The 17909-nt window shown below is 40.2% G+C and overlaps 1 protein-coding gene across 1 annotated transcript in view; it reads right to left on the minus strand.

Annotated features, from left to right (window-relative positions):
• The window catches only part of bmp6 (bone morphogenetic protein 6), a 110342-nt gene that overhangs the window by 24346 nt on the left and 68087 nt on the right, over positions 1–17909 (minus strand). Inside the window, exon 4 of the mRNA XM_020529650.2 lies at positions 8522–8719. Coding sequence (XP_020385239.1) covers positions 8522–8719 — 198 coding nt within the window. The remainder of the gene's footprint in view (positions 1–8521; positions 8720–17909) is intronic.

A 17909-nucleotide genomic window follows, 5' to 3' on the forward strand; every position in this document is an offset into this window, starting at 1 on the left:
GGAGGCTGGAATCAAATCTGCGTCCCTGGTGCTGTGAAGCAGCAGCGCTAACCACTGAGCCACCGTGCAGCCTCTAGTGGGAAAAGTATAACTTGATCTATCAACATAAATGTTCACCAAGAAATCCAACGGGAAATTCAGGAGAATCCTCTTTTCCCAAGAAGTGGTGAAAATGTGGAATTCACAACCGCAAAGAGTGGTTAAGGCAACTAATATAGGTGCATTTCAGTGAAAATGAGACAAACATTTGACAGAAAAGGGAATACAGGGGTACAATGGTAGATTTACATGAGGAAAGACTTAATGGAACTCAAGTGGACCAAGTATGGACTGGTTGGCCAAACGGCCTGTTTTGGTGTTACACACGCTTTGTAATCCCATACAAGTCAAGAAGTTACAACTGAATCAATGTAGTCTTTTACAGGTTAGCACCTCCACTGGAGAGTCAAGCTGAACAAAAGATCCTTCTTGCATTGGCCCTCATATTTATTATACATGGGATGGTAAAATCCAAGGATAATCATGCTCTGCTGTTTGAAACTATTCGAAAACAAGCACTTTACACCTGTACCTAATTTAACAAGCAGTACACCAGAACAAATTTCCTCAGTAGTATTCTTCTGAAACAAATAAAGGTGCACAGTGATCTAACTTATACCATATACTCCGAATGCCACCTGCTATCTTGTCTGTAGGCATTTCGACAAATGGGCTCACTGTTCATGAAGTGATCCTTTTATTCAAGCCCAAGCACTTATTCAAATGTTAGACAATAGTTATTTAAATGTGGACAACCAAATAAAAGGATTTTGGTGCCAGCAGGGATATTCCCATTAAGGCTTTTGTACATACTAATGATGATTATACTCTTTGTAACAGATTGTTTTGGCTTTTTCACATATTGTAATGAAACTTTAAATTAGGATCGCTACAGATTTACTCACTATCATTAATCGATTATATATTACTCAGTCTTGCATTTCCCCACACGCCACTGGATGCCTCATTAAGCTAAAGAAGCTGTCTGCTTTAAGATTTCACTGACAGTAAATGCTACTTCCTGCTCATAAAATTTTACGCCACATGTTAAAAGGCCGGATCTGCTTCTAACAAACAAGCTGATGAATGAACCTCCCTCAAACAACTACAACTAATCTTGAGTTATTTAAAAAAAAATGTTAAATGACAGCACATCAACCTACAAAGGCATTAACCCTTTCACCAAGTCGTTTGCATCATGCTAGCAACCTTGTTAAAACTAAAATATGGCTCTGTTACAATTAGGTAATAATGGATAGGGAGGAGAGATTTTAACATGGGGTTCAAACTCATCAGGGTTTTGGGTATCAGATTAAGGTGACAGCAACTTCTTTTTTGACAGAGCATTTACTTCAGCTCAATATTCAGACCGAAGTCTTTTTGCACAGATCTTCAGACATACAATGTCCACATTTTCTGCTTTGCCAGTTGAGAAAACAGGGCAGACCACAACAAAGTGTAACCATGGGTTCAGCCTTGTGATTAATGACTTTCCCTTGCTTGCATGTTTTTTTTAAAAAAATAACAAGTGTTTTCACCATTTGGGGTTGACTGTATTCCTCAAAGTGGATATGGTCAGTGACATTAGTCACTTGCCTGATTCCTTAAGACAACTAACAGGCAGCAAGAATTTGGATTGAATGCAGCCATGGCAGGTTGCTTTATGATTCAGGCAGCTGTCAGATAGGTCCCACGAGTTTTACTTCATTTAAACATCAAGTGGAATTTCCAACCTGCTAATGCAGGCAGTTTTCAGCCATGAGATTTTACAGCCGATCGACAAGACCACAATTTACAAAATGGCCAAAATTTGTTAAGGAATGCCATTCTCTTTACTTTGAATGTGTGTCAACAGATGTATCTTTCAAATTTAAATGTCAAGAGGGGCCACTGATGGTACCACTTTTAACACAATCACTACACTTCAGTTAAACGAGCAACTCTAGGATTTACTTTCCTCCCAGAAGTCAAGTTTACAAGAATGGCCCCAGCACAAAGACTTACTACAACAAGAAGTTATAATTAGATAGCAACTTTAACATAATGAAACCTCCAAGCCAGTTCACAGGCGGTTTATGGAACAAAGTATTACACAGAACACCATAAAAAGTAAGGTTTCAAGGAGCAACTTGTAGGAGCAAAGCAAGGGGGAACAGATGGAAAAGGTTTAGTGAGTGAATTTTGGTTTATTAACGGTCACATGTATTTTGCTATAAAGTACAGTGAAAAGTGTTGAATATTATCACCAATCTCCAGCACCATCTCAAAACACAAAAATAAACCCAAACATAGAACATAAAGGCAGAAAGTTTTAAAAAAGTGTTCAATATTACAGTCCTTGTTGTTAAGTGCTCTGCCATGGGCCTGGTGGCAGACATGACTCCCCTTCGCTGCATTGCTGCCAGAACAAAAGTCCTCACTCTTCAGCACCATTTTGCCTTCACCGGCACCCTTGCCGGACCTCGCCAAAGCAGATGCCACTGATATCGCCAGGTACCACATTGGTCCAAACTCTAAACCGCTGCAGGCTCTTGTCCGCTTCAAGCCCACCTTGGCGATACAGCCACTGCTGGTGCCGCCAGGTCTTGGTACTGGGCCCAAACTTGCCTCTGCTGCTGCCTCCATGAAACCATGCAGCCTAGTGTCTGGACAACTGAAGGGATGACCACCAAAAGGTGCAGCAATTGAAACTGGGACTGCATCAGAAGTCAGAAGTGGAGGAGCACAAATTTCTGAGGGTCTTGAGGCTCAAAAAGATTATAGAGGGAACGACAAGGCCATGAAAACAAAGATGATTTTTTGGTTGACCAGGATCCAATATAAGTCAGCAAGCACAAGCCTGAGAGGGGAATGAGATTGGCCGTCAGTTAAGAAATGAGCAGAGTTTTGATCAACCCTCAGGTTTACGGGAGTTTAGAATGTGGGAGATGAGCCGGAGGTGCACTGGAATAGTCCTACAGTTGTTTATATGTTTTAATATTAAAAGAGCCTTAATGGAAATAAATTTAATAGATTATCTCTTGGATTAGCAAAGTAAGATTTTCTCTTAGCCTCAACAACATGTGCATAATTTCAGCTAAAATTTAAAAGAAACAAGGATTTGAATGTCACGTTGGGAATGATGAACTAAACTGCTTCTTCACTGTTGTGTTTACTCAACGAGTGAATTTGACTAAAGACAAGTTTATATTTTTCTGCATACAGGAAATTGCAGCATTTATTTCTGCATTGCCTTGAGTTAATTCCCCATTTTCCAATATAGACAAGGTAGACCACTGACGGCTAATTCACCTTTGTAATATATGCCAACTGTATTTTAAACATTGTGTTATAACATGTCAAATTTTGAAATTTATGAATGAAGGTCTGTGTTAAGACTTGATTCACAGAAAATAATGAGAATGACAGGTTTCACTCTGCTGCTTGACTGAACCAGTTGAAATGAGCATCGACATTCCACATTCCTTATGGTAACATATTTTACAGAAATAGGGGTTTCATCAAATGGAACATCCAGATTTACTCAAACCTTTAGTTCTACAGTTTGTCTGCAAGGTAGATATCTGTTCACAAGGTCTTTATTAGACTTTAGAAAAAGCGGTGGCAGAAACCATTTTTGCATTAAAAAATCTCAAAAATAAAATTAATTTGAACACATTTTGGGAAGGTGCAAGATTAACCCAAGCCACCTGCCCAACATGTCTTGGTATAACGTGCTGAAACTGAACATTACCCCCTACCTACGATAATTAATCATCAATACATCACAAGTTCAATGACAGCATATAAAGATCAATGGCAAAAATGACTGAAACCAGACCGTGACAATAAAGAATGTGAAGAGCCTAATTTTCCTCACACTTTGGTGTGGTTCTGCAGATTTCTCAGTTACTGTGAATGAATAGCTACAATAGCAGAATGATACATCACCTGAGGAGCCCCTGCAACCCATAATGTCCATGCTGCCTCTTGTGTAGAGGTAGCCACTTAATCCTTGTCTTGGTATTATTTTCTTCTCTGTAAGCCTATAAATGGTTCCCCTTCAACATTTTATCCAGTCTTCTTTTCATAAGATGTCACCAATGAAATTGTTCACCACCCTTTCAGGCACCATATTGCAGAAAAACAATAACTCTATTAATAAATAGTTTTCTGAGGTCACTGCAAATTTTTTGCCAATTTCCTTAAACATATGTTGTCTGGTTACTGACCTGTCACTGGAAACAGTCCCTCCTCAGTTACTCTATTGCCTCTCCTCATTCTTCAGATCAAAACATTCCTGTCATTCCTTTGTTCTTTCTGCTAACCTGTGGAGACTGAGTCGACGAAAACACTGAAGGCAAGGGACTTTGTGAACCAGACAGCTTTTTATGGCAACTGATGGTAATTTCATCATCACGCACCAAGACTAGCTTTCAATTCCAGATTTAAGAGAATTTACACTGTGATTCAAACCCATGTCTCCACAGTATTAGCCTGGAATTCTGAATTACTAGCCCAATAGCATCACCACTATGCCACCATCTCCCTTTTAGTACTTGGGATTTGAATGGCTATTTGTTACAAATAAATAGTTTCTAAAGGTCAAGTGACCATTGCTGGACTGCCATACGTCAAGAATGCCTGTTCAACAAGAGCAGACTGTAAATCAAATTCTGAAGGAGTACTAAAACCAGCTATTAGGAAATAACAGGAACCCTGTTCTGTGAAGGAGATGATACATGCACCAAGACATAGCAGCATGGGGCAGCTGGAACTTCTTCAGTACAAGAAATCTTTTTGCCTTCTTACTGGTCTCTGCTTTGAGGCATCACCTTCTTTAAAGACCTATGGAAGTTAGCTAAGTTATTTCCTCTCATCAGCTGTTGAAAGTTGTGACATTTAATGAACAAGTCAGCGATCACTATAAACTTGAACCAGTCACACTGTGCCTCCTGCAAACAAGCGTAAGTACGTGGAGAAGAGAGATCAAGAAATAATGTTTGATCAAAAAAAAAGACAGAATCACTTCAGTAAACCCTGTAGACAGGGACACAGACTGGAAAACAGTCCATTTGTTCTGCCCAGAACACCCGGGTTTTTTTTGTGCCTTTCCATCCATGTGTAGAGGGAAGTGGGTTAGAGTTTTAAATAGTGAAATGACACGCTGACTGTTCATTATTGCTTATCTGTAGCTGCAACCTATTTTGGGTTTAGTTAACTCAGTTGGCTGGACGGTCAGTTTGCGATGTGGAGTAATGCAGCTTGGGTTCAATTCCTGCATTGACCAAAGCTATCATGAAGGACCCTCTTTCTCAACCCCTCCCCTCGCCTGAGGTGCGGTGACCCTCAGGTTAAATCACTACCAGTCATCTCTCTGTAATGAGACAGCGGCCTATTGTTTTGTATGAATGTGATCGCTTGACCTTTAGAACCTAGCTTTTTGAAACAAATAGCAATTCAAATCCCAAGTGCAAAAATCTGATCAGTGCTTCATCAAACTGAGTCTAAATGTCAGGTAAATGGGGGCATTTTGTGTACTTGTAAAAAATCTTTAACTTATCTGATAGCAGGAGTAATGGAGCTTGATTCCCAGTGCTCTACCCTGGTAAGGCATAAAACTTGATAGTGCATCCAGTTATACAAATTTGGATAAAATTTTGATTGCAGTCACAGATTATGATTGGGGTTTGCAGCTTACTTATAATTAAAAGGAATGATTGATACAAGTTGGGTTATTTATAGCAGCTCATTTATCTGCCATTTTAAGTCCTTTTATGTTTGCACTGTTCATCAACGTGAACTGGACAATTGAACTATTTCCACACTTTTTTTTGCACTAAGTCAAGTCATCCTTTTGTGTGCAATAGCGAATTGGTTTTACTTTTCAATTGGTTTGGATACTAATTGGTGTAGAGGACCACATATTTCTTGGACTGTAAACTGGAACATGGAAGTTAATACATTGCTGTAAGTACTAGTAAGTTTTTATACAATTTGAAGATCAAGTGGGGCTTTGTGGCAGACACTTCACCTACATAAGTTTATTACTTTTCAGAGCAGTGAGGGGGATACTTTCAGTGTGGCACTGGAACTCTGAATCCAAGAAAAAACAGTTACTACAGCCTTTCGGATTTGCTTTTTAAAGAACAGTTGCACAGACTTGCGAGGCAGAGCACTCAGACACCCAGCGTACTGCCCCTCTCTCCCCTCCGAGTGAAAAACAGACCAAGAAACCCAGAGGCTCAATAGAAAGGATTCCAATACAAGACCCAGGTCCATCCAGCAGCTAGTGAATCATAGATCAATCATTACTGTATGGACAATTTTGTGTCATCATTGCTGAAGAACTGAGAGAAATTTATCCCCTACCTCCTTGTGGTAGGAAGTTTGATTTACAGAATTGGTTTCTCCTTGGCTATATTTTTCCCAAACCATCTGTTTTATCTGTCTTATTCATGAATGAATGAACAAATGAATGAATGAATGCAATCATGTTTGAGTTTTAAAGAAGGTATGGTTTAAGTTACATAACAGTAAATTAGTATTTTGTTGCCGTTTGTTAAAGAAGCAGCTTGTTTACAATAGTGTTATTTTCCTGTTAATGGCGCAAAGCTGGCATGAATTACTTCCATCCTGAATAACAGTCAGTCGAGAAAATCAATCATCTCGGTGGTTTAATATTTGTGACAGCTTGTGCAATAGCTGGTCTATGTACACACAATTCCCAACGGAACCGTGACAGATTCATTTTGAGTGGGCTTTCAAATAAAAACCATTCATTTTTACAAAATGGCTAGAAGGACAAGGTAGTTTAGCAATAAACTTAGCTGAGAGAAGTGGGGGCTCTCTTCTTGTAGCAAAGGAGAGTGGGGTGAGATCTGGTGGAAATGCACAAAGATTGCGTTTAGATAAGGTAGGCAAAGGAAAGCTGTTTTTATTAGCTGATGGCACAAGGGCTAAGACACAGCTTTAAAGGTTCTGGGTGAGAGATACAAGGTAATGAGAGTAACAGCTTTTTGTGTTTTGCTCGGTGAGTGCTGATGTGAAACTTGCTGCCTGTAAGGGTAATGGAAACAGAGATGAAAAATATTTTCAAAAGAAGGCTTGACAGTCACTCGAGGGAAATAAACTTGCAGACATATAAGGAAAAGGTGGGTAAATGGGACAGACCAGATGTTCTGAAGAGAACTGGACTGAATGGCCTCCTGTGTCACAATAACTACAACTCAACTGCAAGGAAGTACAATATGGGTGTTTTTCACATTCCCTTGGTCCCTTCCCCCCAAGTGCCAGTGAAAACTTAAGCTCTGTATGGAAATTGTGGGCACTACCCCAGTACAAAGTGCTGAGTGTGTTTGCTATTTTTAAAGTGATTGTTCAAATAAATAATGGCAACAAAGTATAAATCTGTTCACAGTTCTCTCTGGCAAGGACAGATGTATAAAGAACAAAAGTATTTTCTTTATGAATAAAATCTGAAGAAAGGTATTGTTCCACAACCAATGTATTGTAAAAACAAAAGAACATGTTGAAATATGTGTATAATGATTTTGTTGCTGTTGGGTGGGGGTGGAAAATGAGAACATTTAGAAATATGACTGACACATTATTCACACGGAGAAAGTGGATCATGGACAGTTGGAAAGATATCCTAAATAACTACATATGTACTAACTTCACCTTATTTTCATCTGAATCATTTACCAATTCCTGTTCTCTTTTGTTCCCATTTATAAACACACGATTTCTGGCACACAGAACCTGCTTACACAGAATATATAAATTAATACAGAATCCAAAATCAATTTGGACGATGAAATGAAATACATGAACAGAATGGTGTTTGAGGGAGTTGTGGCACAGGTTTTAAACAGAAGGGATAAACCACATTTAAACACACTTAATGGAAATTATCGGGAATGCTTATATTAAGTAGCATTTGCCGAGAGGATCTTATAAATGAAAGTGAATTATGTTGTACACCTCACTTTATTTTCTCTCCAACCCAGCTGAAGGACTCTGTTTGTACTCTCTGAATTCAACTCCCAACAGCCAGAAGCCTACAGCACAAAATGTCCTTTGATTCAGAAATAAATGGTTGAAATTCATCAACTTCTTTTGGAAGGTCAGATTGTACACTAACAACAGAAGTTTTATTCACTTAGAACTGGAAACAAAAAAGTTGTCATTAGAGCAAAACCAGCAATTTCTGGAAAAGCTCAGCAGGTCTGTCAATATCTGTGGAGAGAAATCAGAGTTAACATTTCGGGTTCAGCGATTCTTCCTTCGAATGCTTCTGAGGAAGGGTCACTGGACCCGAAATGTTAACTCTGATTTCTCTCCACAGATACTGAGCTTTTCCAGCAATTTCTGTTTTTGTTTCTGATTTCAGCACTCATGGTTCTTTCGGTTTTTCTTTGTCATAACAGCACTTCTTTTTACCCTGAACAGGAAGATAATCAACGATTGGAAACTTTACTGCTGGCTGCTCTTATCTTACCAGATAAGCTTGCTGCTCTGGGTGACTCTTGAGCTGATGTAGCTTTGGTGCGGCTTTGGTGCTTGCGTTTGCTCGTAGCCGATCGCGTCGTTCGGATGTGCACCTCACTGACCTTGAAGAAAGCCACCATAAAGGGCTGCTTGTCATGAGGCCCATGTTGGCCAATCAGTCCTGCCATTTTGGGGTTGATACCTTGACCTGCAAGAACATGAAATTTGGTGTTTAAAAAAAAAGCATTTAGTCAAAACATTTCCACAATCTGCACAGGCATTCTTAAGTACATATGTGCTAGCTTTATACTCCAAATCACAATGAAAACATTCCAAAGACAATGTAGGGATACAGCGAGGTGATGAGTGAAAGTCCACTTTAAACAGATAAACATTTCCACTACTTGCTAGCTATAACTCACAAGCATAGGAAGCCCTGTAAGGGGCAACTGAACATTCCAGAAGGAAATGCTAGACATCCCAAAATACTTCACATAGTCCCCACTGACCTTCCAGGAGCCTGTTGAACAAACACCAGTGATTGAATCACATTTGTTTACGTTCAGTGCCATTTTAGAAACAGTGTTGCCTTCTGTTATCAATTTCAGTACCTGCCCCGTTGTAAGTTTCTATAAAACGCTTCAAGCACAAGATTTCCGCTTGACAGGTACCTGTCCCCATAAACATTCTTAATGATGTGAGAAACTATCAAACATTAGTCGCTTGCAAGCTGTTTTGCAATTAAACTCTCATTGGCCACTATCACATTTTATTCAGAAATGTATATCTCCCAAAAGTCTTAGTTATTATACCTGACCAAACGTAGTTGTACTTATTGTTATCATGCAATAATCCTTCTTGTTAGCTCAGAACAGCACCTCCTTCGTGGCACTTGGCCAAGAAAAAGGCCTAAGAGAAATAAGCCAGCTATACTTAGAAAATTCAGAGGCCAAGTATAGGAAGCCCTGTAAGGGGCAACTGAACATTCCAGAAGGTAATGCTAGACATCCCAAAATGGTAAGGAAAAATCAATGCGAAATGTTTAAAGACTGGAGGGGTGAGGCAAGGGAGCGTAAAAGTAAGTTTGCACCTCTCACAAACAGTATTGCTGTTGGATCAGAGGTTCCACAAGGCATAGCTGCAAGGAAGGTTGAAAGGGCCAGGAAAAAAAATTGAGGCCTTACCAATCTTGTAACCATAGCCTAGACTTGAGAGGGTAGCCACCTGATTGTTTAAAAAAAAAGCCAAACATCCAGCAAGTACAGAGAATAATGCTTGAAAAGCTTGAAAGCAGTACAATTAGTACAGACCAGCCAATAACATAAAGCCTTGAATTCAATGCAGTATTACAAAAAGAGTTTAAAAGTTTGTCACATGAGGGATATACTGCAATATCGTTGCGGTTCAGAGTCCAGCAAGCTCTACAATCAAGTCGAAATACTGTGGCCGACTACAAGAGTATAAACTTAAAGAGCTTAAAGCAATATTACACAAGTTCTGCATCACTTTATTTTTGTGCTTTTAAACACTGGGGTCTGAAATGAGAAAGAACTACTTTAAAAAGAACAGCGTTTGGAAGAGTGGCTGCAGTTTTGAAAGCAGGTAACCCGACAGCAGTGGCATTCAGGACAACTGTTTGAATAAGCAGAATTGAAGCTCAGATCGTAGCCAGGGGAGTGTACTGATGCAGCTCTCATTGGCAACACACAAAGTTGATTTGGTCTGTGGACTAGTGACGATAATTAATGACTTGGTAAGTACAGAAACCTGGTCTGTGCTCTCAGCCTTGATCTGAAAAAAGTCAGGTAAATGGGGGTACTGTGCATATGTAAAAATGATAACATTTGACATGACTCCAGGAATAGCAGGGTTTCATTTACAGCATGATACCCCAAGGGTATCCAGACCAATCAATGATTTGAGGGCAATATACAGATGACGACTCCATGGAAGTGGAATCAGTTCTGAGGAAGGGTCACTGGACCTAAAACATTAACTCTGATTTCTCTCAACAGATGCTGCCAGACCTGCTGAGCTTTTCCAGCAATTTTGGTTTCTCTTTGTGTAGAAGCTGAAGCTTTTTGCCTTGCAGTCATCAGATCTAGGATGTAAGAAACAGACACCGTTTCTGAAATGAAATTAAGATCACTAGCCTGGCTCGAAGTGTAATGCAGTTGAACAAGCTGGAAGTTACATGCTGTTCAGGACGCTGTTTTATGTGGGCAAAAAGGAATTGTACAGACATTGCATCCTTTCCATTAAAAAAAAGGAGACACTCAAATTCTGCTGCATTTCCATGACAACACCCTGGCCAAATCAGAATCTGCCTGCCCATTCAGAGAATTAAAACTAACAGCTGACCGCTCTTGGTGCATCTCCATGATGATGCAACCAATCAGCCCCTTCGTTCATGTTATTAAAAAAGTGTCCATTTTGTGATGTCTTTTTCTTGTGACTTAATTCTGATGAATGCAAGATTAAAAGCTTCAACTTCCTGTCTTGTTTTAGCAATGCTTAAGAGTGTGTTCCAAGAAGAGTGTGGAACATCTAAACTGCGTGCATTTGCAAAGTCAGAGACTTTTGGAGAGCTGGGATAGTGGTAAACGTAATATTGTTGTATACATTATCGCATAATGAGTTAACAATAGGGAAAAAGCTTGGAGAGAGGATATGTGTTGTCTAATGCAAAGGTTGTGAAGGGGATAATGGTCATGTGGCATTGGCTGGACCAATTCTATTGATGTCACAGTCTCTGGGTGGAGACAAGGGTTCTACTCTACATTTGAGGGAGCAGATGTATCTGCACCAACTCCCTAAGGTCCTAGCAATTGTCAGACTAAATGTAATTTTATTTATTGCTATCTTGCAATACATCATCTGGTTATTTAAGAACAGTGCCTCTTCTGAAGGTACTTTACAGCAAGCATTTCCTCTACAGTTAATCAATTAGGCCTAAGACAAAGCAAAGACAAAAACAAAGAACTGGTGGCAGCAAACTACCTCAAAACAACCCTGACCCAGCGTCACACAACTGGCAAATAGCACAAGGTACCAGCTGAGCTGTCATCTGGGAAAACAACCACAGTAGACAAGGCCTACTGGTAAGTAGTTTCACTGAAATGCTGAAAAGTTTTAGCAAGGAAGAAACTGGAAAAATGTTTCCTCGGCTGGGAAATCTAGAACCAGGCTCACAGACTCAGGAGAAGGGCAAGAGGCCATTTAGCATGGAGATGATCAGAAACTTCCTCACTCAAAGGGTTGTGGAGCACATTCAAGAGTCAGACAGATCGATTTGTGAATGCTTACTGTATCAAGGTAGTGTGGAGATATTCCAAGGAGGAAGTGAATGAGAGAGGCGGCCTACAGGGCAGAGGACCTACAACTTCTCCTTGACTTTCATGTATTCCTATGTTGCTGAATGTCAGAGTTTATTTGATAATGCTCCTGATAAAAATGTTAGACTGTTTCCTCTGCTGCAGGTGCTGAAAAAAAGGCAAGTTACTGTTTTACATGGATCTTTGGAACTTTGTAAATAATGCAATACAGGAAAGACATTGCAAACTCAGGGAGGTGAGCAGAGTAGGTTACACAGTCAACCTGTGAATGATATGAGCATTTCGGGTGATGATGCCCTTCAGATTCACCCCTTTATTCTGTAATGCACCCAACTGGAGACTTCAACTTATGGGATAACGTTCAGCATGGTTGGATGGAAGGGTCTGTTTCCGTGCTATATGACTCTGACTATTGGGCAGCAACAGTTACGTAGCAAAAGAAAAACATTAATAGTTTGTTTTAGTGACATGTTTCCGATCATGAAATCCTGCTGTATGATGCAACACTGCTCCATACAATGGAATTATAGAATAAATCTAGATAAGTCTGACAGAAGTCAAACAAAAGTCACTGTTATTCAACTTTTTTCCATCAAGCCAAAATTCAAAAATAAATTCGTCAGATCCACTTTTCAGGGCAGGGCACGGGCAGGGCTCACAGTTGGACATAAATTGGATGATGGAATAACTATTTATGGAAAGCTCCCTTCTATCCAGGAGCCTGACTGACATGGGTTTTCCAACATAGTTCTGTTTCCTTATTTGGCCCAGAAGAATAAAATTAGGTATTTAACTCAAAAGCAAAACAATTATACTTCTGGAATTCTGGAGTTCCACAAGAAATAGTGACAGGTTAATTCCAATAAAGTTTTTTTTATATAATAAAGGAACTGTGTCTAGACATAGATGATGTGGCAAAAAAATAACAAGGAAAACATTTAACTCCCTTTAAACAAATCTGACTAACTCATTACACATTGAAGCATGGATTAATTCACATCTTTGCTTTTATTCCAATGTGTGATCTCAGAGATGTGAGAAATCTCCTTCTACAAAATGTAACTTTTACGTTAAAATACTTCGGTCCTTTTAAAACACCCAGAAGTATTATTGCACACTGCCTCTGATTGGTCAATTTGCAGCATCTGAATGATCTCTTCAGCCAATTAGGTCCCAGGGACAGATTTGTAATGCAAGGCATGCGACTTGCATGCTTTTTAATTATCAATTATTTTAGAGATTGGATATTGAACAAGAGTCATGAGAGATTTAACAATTAATTCATAAATATTCCTGTAGTCACAGTCATTTATCAGCATCTGTGGGAAAAAAAGTTAACGTTTTGAGCCCAGTGAAGGAGAGTCACTGGACACAGGTATCGCCAGACCTGCTAAATTTCTCCAGCAATTCTGTTTTTGTTACTGTAAAGGAGTATTGTTGGGGTTAATGAAGTTGTATTTTACCGTATTCTGAAAACTTTAAATTGAGTTACAGCTTGGTTCTTTCATTTTTTTTTCTTCAATTCTTTTGCATAATAAACTTCCACTTCACTGTGAAAGCCAAATCTACGTCAATAACAGTTTGTGTTTCAGTGAAAGAACACTTTGTTAAAACCAAAACAAAAATCTATCAAGCCAGGTTTCAGTCTGGGATCTGACTCGTCTAGTATAAACAGCACCTGGGGTCATAACAGATTACAAAAGTGTCTCAAATTTGGTGGTTCAGTGGTTAGCACTGCTGCCTCACAGCATCTGGGACCTCTGTTCGATTTGACCCTTGGGTGACTGTCTGTGTGGAGTTTGCACATTCTCCCCATGTCTGCGTGGTTTTCCTCCGGGTGCTCTGGTTTCCTCTCACAGTCCAAAGATACGCAGGTTGGGTGGATTGGCCATGGGCAATGAAGAGTTACAGGGTTAGGGTAGGGACTTTGGACTAGGTGGGGTGCTCTGAGGGTTGGTGTGAACTTGATGGGCTGAATGGCCTGCTTCCACACTGTAGGGATTCTGTCAGTCAGTTATTCAACCCATTATGCTGTTTAATGACCAGTTGTTTTCTACTGAGAAAAAAAAAGAAAATCTCAAACATATCCAAAAGCCTGTTTTGACAAACACCAATCTTCAGTGAAGACTAATGTTTCCCTCATCTGGTCGACTGATATCCTGATGGTGAAAGCCCAGAGAAAGAGGGAGCACGAGAGATGAAAATGGAAGAGAGATGAAGCAAGAGTAAAGAGAGGGTGAAACAAACATTTACAATTAGATCATCTTACATGTTGACAAGGGAATTTAGTGAAGTCGTTTCCAAAATAACCTCATCAGAAAATACTTTCAGTGGCCAAGGTTGCCCTGCAAATTTTCTAGTCTTAGACATCTGTTCAGTTCAAATCACACTCAAATCTGGTCACTTTGGGACCACTGCACAGTCTGAGGGCCCTATGAAAACAAGGCCGCCTTTTGTTTTTCCTCAAGTGGATATCAAAGTGCCCACAGCATTATTTGTAAAGAAGGGGGAGCTATAACAGCATGCCAACTAGCCCAGCAACATCACTGAAGTGATTCTGCCACCATAAATTACACTCAGGGACTTTACTACAAAAGCACTTAATTGGCTGCAAAGCTTTTGGAACATCACAAAAGATGTTTGCTCGTTGTTTCTCAGAACCACAAATTCTGGGTAGAATTATGCCCATGACCCAATTACAGCTGTTAACAGCATCAACTTGCAGTTTCATACACCAGCATTTTCCACCTGATGGTACCTAAAGATTGCAAGTAATGAAAAATAAAAAAAATTAAGTAATTCAAAAAACTTCATTTCGCATTTTCAATGAATCCCAAAGAAAACAAACTGATGAATTTTCTAATATTATACATTTCTTTGAAGAATAGTTTGTCTGGTTGGTCAAATGTCAGACACACTGGACGCCCAGAATGTGATTGGTCAGAGATTTCCCGTTGATTTGTACTGGTACTTATTGATTTTATTTGTATTTTTAATTAATGAAGGCTCCTTCCAGAGAAAAAGATCAACCTCACAATTTGCTTACATCAGTGCTAGACATCTAGGCAGCTATGAGGTGGAAATTAAGCACGTTCTGCAGAATCTTTGGAATTATTTAGCTCCACAAGTGCTGCAAGATAACAATCAACTTTTTGGAAAAAAAAAGTGGGATGTGGCCATTGCTCACTGGGCCAGCATTTAATACCCAACAATTAGTTTCCCCAGAGGTGGTAGTAAGCTGTCATTTTGAACTGTTGCTGTCCCTTCTGATGTAGGTACACCTACAATGTTATTAGGGAGGGAGTCCCAGGATTTTGACCCAGCTACAGCAAGAGATCAGCAATATGTTTCTAAATCAGCATGGTAAGTGGAGGGAAACTTGCAAAGAGTAGCACATTCCCTCTTATCTGCTATCATTGTCCTTCTAGGTGTTTGTAGTTGTGGGATAGGAATGTCCTGTCTGAGGGGCCTTGGTGAATTCCTGCAGTGGGTCTTTGCAAATGGAGTACACTACGACTACTAAGCTTCAGTGAGGGAGGGAGTGGCAGTTTGCGGATGATGTGCCAGTCGAGCGGGCTACTTTCTTCTGGATGGGGTCAAGCTTCATGAGTGTTATTGGAGCAGCATTCATCCAAGCAAGTGGGAGGCATTCCAACACACCGTTGTCTTCTGACTTGTAGATGGTGGACAGGCTTTGGGGAATCAGCTATTCACTGCAGGGTTCCTAGCCTCTGACACCCTGTTGTAGCTATAGTATTCATATACTTAATCTAGTTCAATTTCTAGTCCATGTTAAGCCCCAGGATGCTGAGAGTGGGGGATTCAGTTCGATATGCTTCAGCTTTATCTTTTGCACTGATGTGCTAAGCTTCTCCATTACCGCAAATGGGAGTGATTTGTGGTGCCACCTCCTCCAATGATTTGTTTCACTGTCCATCATTCTGGATATGGCAGGACTGCAGAGTGGAGATCTGATCAGTTGGTTGTGGAATTTCTTAGCTACATCTATCACTTGGTGCTTGTGCTGTCTGGCGTGCAAGTAGTCCTGTATTACAGCTTCACCAGCTCGATGCCTCACTTGTAGGTACACCTGGTGGTGCTCCTGACATGCCCTCCTAGACTCCTCATTGAACTTGGGTTGATCCCTTGGCTTGGTGTGAATTGATAAAAAGGGGCATATGCTGGAAAAAGTGGTTGCAGTTTGTGCTCAAATATAATTTTGTTCCTGCTGATGGCACACGGCACCTCACGATACCCAGTCGAGTTGCTAGATCAGTTCAAAGTCCGGCACGTTTAGCATGGCGATCATGCCACTCAACACCATGGATGGCATCCTCAACGTGAAGACATGATTTCATCAGCACAAGGATTGTACACTGTCACTCTTACTGATACTGTCACAGACAGATGCATCTGTGACAGGCAGATTAGAGAGAATGAATTCAATTAATGTTTTGCCTCTTGTTTGTTTCTTCACACCGTATCACTTTCTAAGTCTAGCAGCTATGATGTTTGGTACTTAAATAGTACTGGGACGACTGACCCACTTTAGGTGATGGACATTCCACTGAGTGTGGAGTGGACAGTATAATGGTAAATCAGTTGGTGATTTCCTTGCCCATGTTTGACCTGATGCCATTAGACTCATGGAGTGCAGAGTCAATGTTGAGGTTTCCCAAGGCAACTCTCTCTCAACTGAATACCTCTGTATCTGGGACAAAGACAATGTCAGGCTGTTATTTACCAATTTTGGCACTGGCCCCGAGATATTAGTTCAGAGTACTTTTCAGGGTTGATCAGACTGAGTTTACCTTTGTTGCTTCCAGTGCCGAAAAGTTGATGCCAGGAAGTTCATTTGGTTTCATTCCTTTGATTTGAGATTATTGAACAGTTGATGCAACTGATCGGCTTGGTAGGCCATTTCAGAGAGCAGTTAAGTGTCAACTTCGGAAATTGCTCGCGACACTCGGCAGGTCTGGCAGCATCCGTGGGGAAAGCAGAGTTAACATCTCAAGTCTGGTTTTGAGAGTTCTGATGAAGAGTCACCAGGCTCAAAAGATTAACTCTTCTTTCTCTCCATAGATGCGGTCAGACTTGAAGATGACCACTGCACAATCCTTGTGCTGCCAGTTTCACCAGCAATTTCTCTGTTTTAGATCTCCAGCTCTTTGTTTTATTTATGAGTCAACATTGCTGTGGGTCTGGAGTCACAAACAGGCCACATCAGGTAGGATGGCAGTTTCCCTTCCATAAAGCCCACCAGTTAATTAAATGTGATTTTATGACAATTGACAATTTGAATTCCACCATCTGCTTTGGTGGGATTTGAACCCAGGGCTCCCAGTCTGTGGATTACCAGCCCAGCACAATACCATCATGCCATCTCCACCCTACTAGCTGAATTAAAATTGCATGCTGGCTTAATGAATGTTGTTCACCCAACTTCAAGGGAACATATTTCTTGCACGTGGAAGGCAGCACTGTTCAAAGATGGACAAAGAAAAGGCAAAGACGACACAGTATTTACAAAAATGAGCACAGAAGAAACTTACAAGCAATACCGAATATGCATGTACTTGCATAGAATTCAGAGCACACAGACAGGCTATTCTGAACAAATATTTTCCCTATGATCCTCCTCCAATACGATATCAAACCTGACTAACAAAAGCTTCTGCCCCCTTCTCCCCGATTTTGTTTCCCATTAACTATTCCCTGCAGTAGTGAGACCCACATTCCACTCTCCAGACTTTCATACCAGTGACTAATAGATATTTAGAAGATCCATCTCTAGTCTCCCCTACAAGTGTAAACATTCTCTCTACATATACTCTTATCAAAACCTTTCCTTCTAATTTCCTCTCCTACAGTGCAGTGGAGGGTAGTCTCAGTGTGAAAATGTTCCACAGGAACTGCCCTTGAGCATATCAAAAAGCTTCAGTGCCGCATTGACCAGAGGTTTGTTTCATTTCATAAAATTACATTTTTTATGAAAGATTTTGGATGTAAAATCTTGTTGGGAATACTAAAAAGTTGAACTTTTCAGCACCTGTCCATAAAAAT

This window comes from Rhincodon typus, chromosome 4 (genome assembly GCF_021869965.1).
Source record: "Rhincodon typus isolate 14 chromosome 4, sRhiTyp1.1, whole genome shotgun sequence".
NCBI lineage: Eukaryota > Metazoa > Chordata > Chondrichthyes > Orectolobiformes > Rhincodontidae > Rhincodon > Rhincodon typus.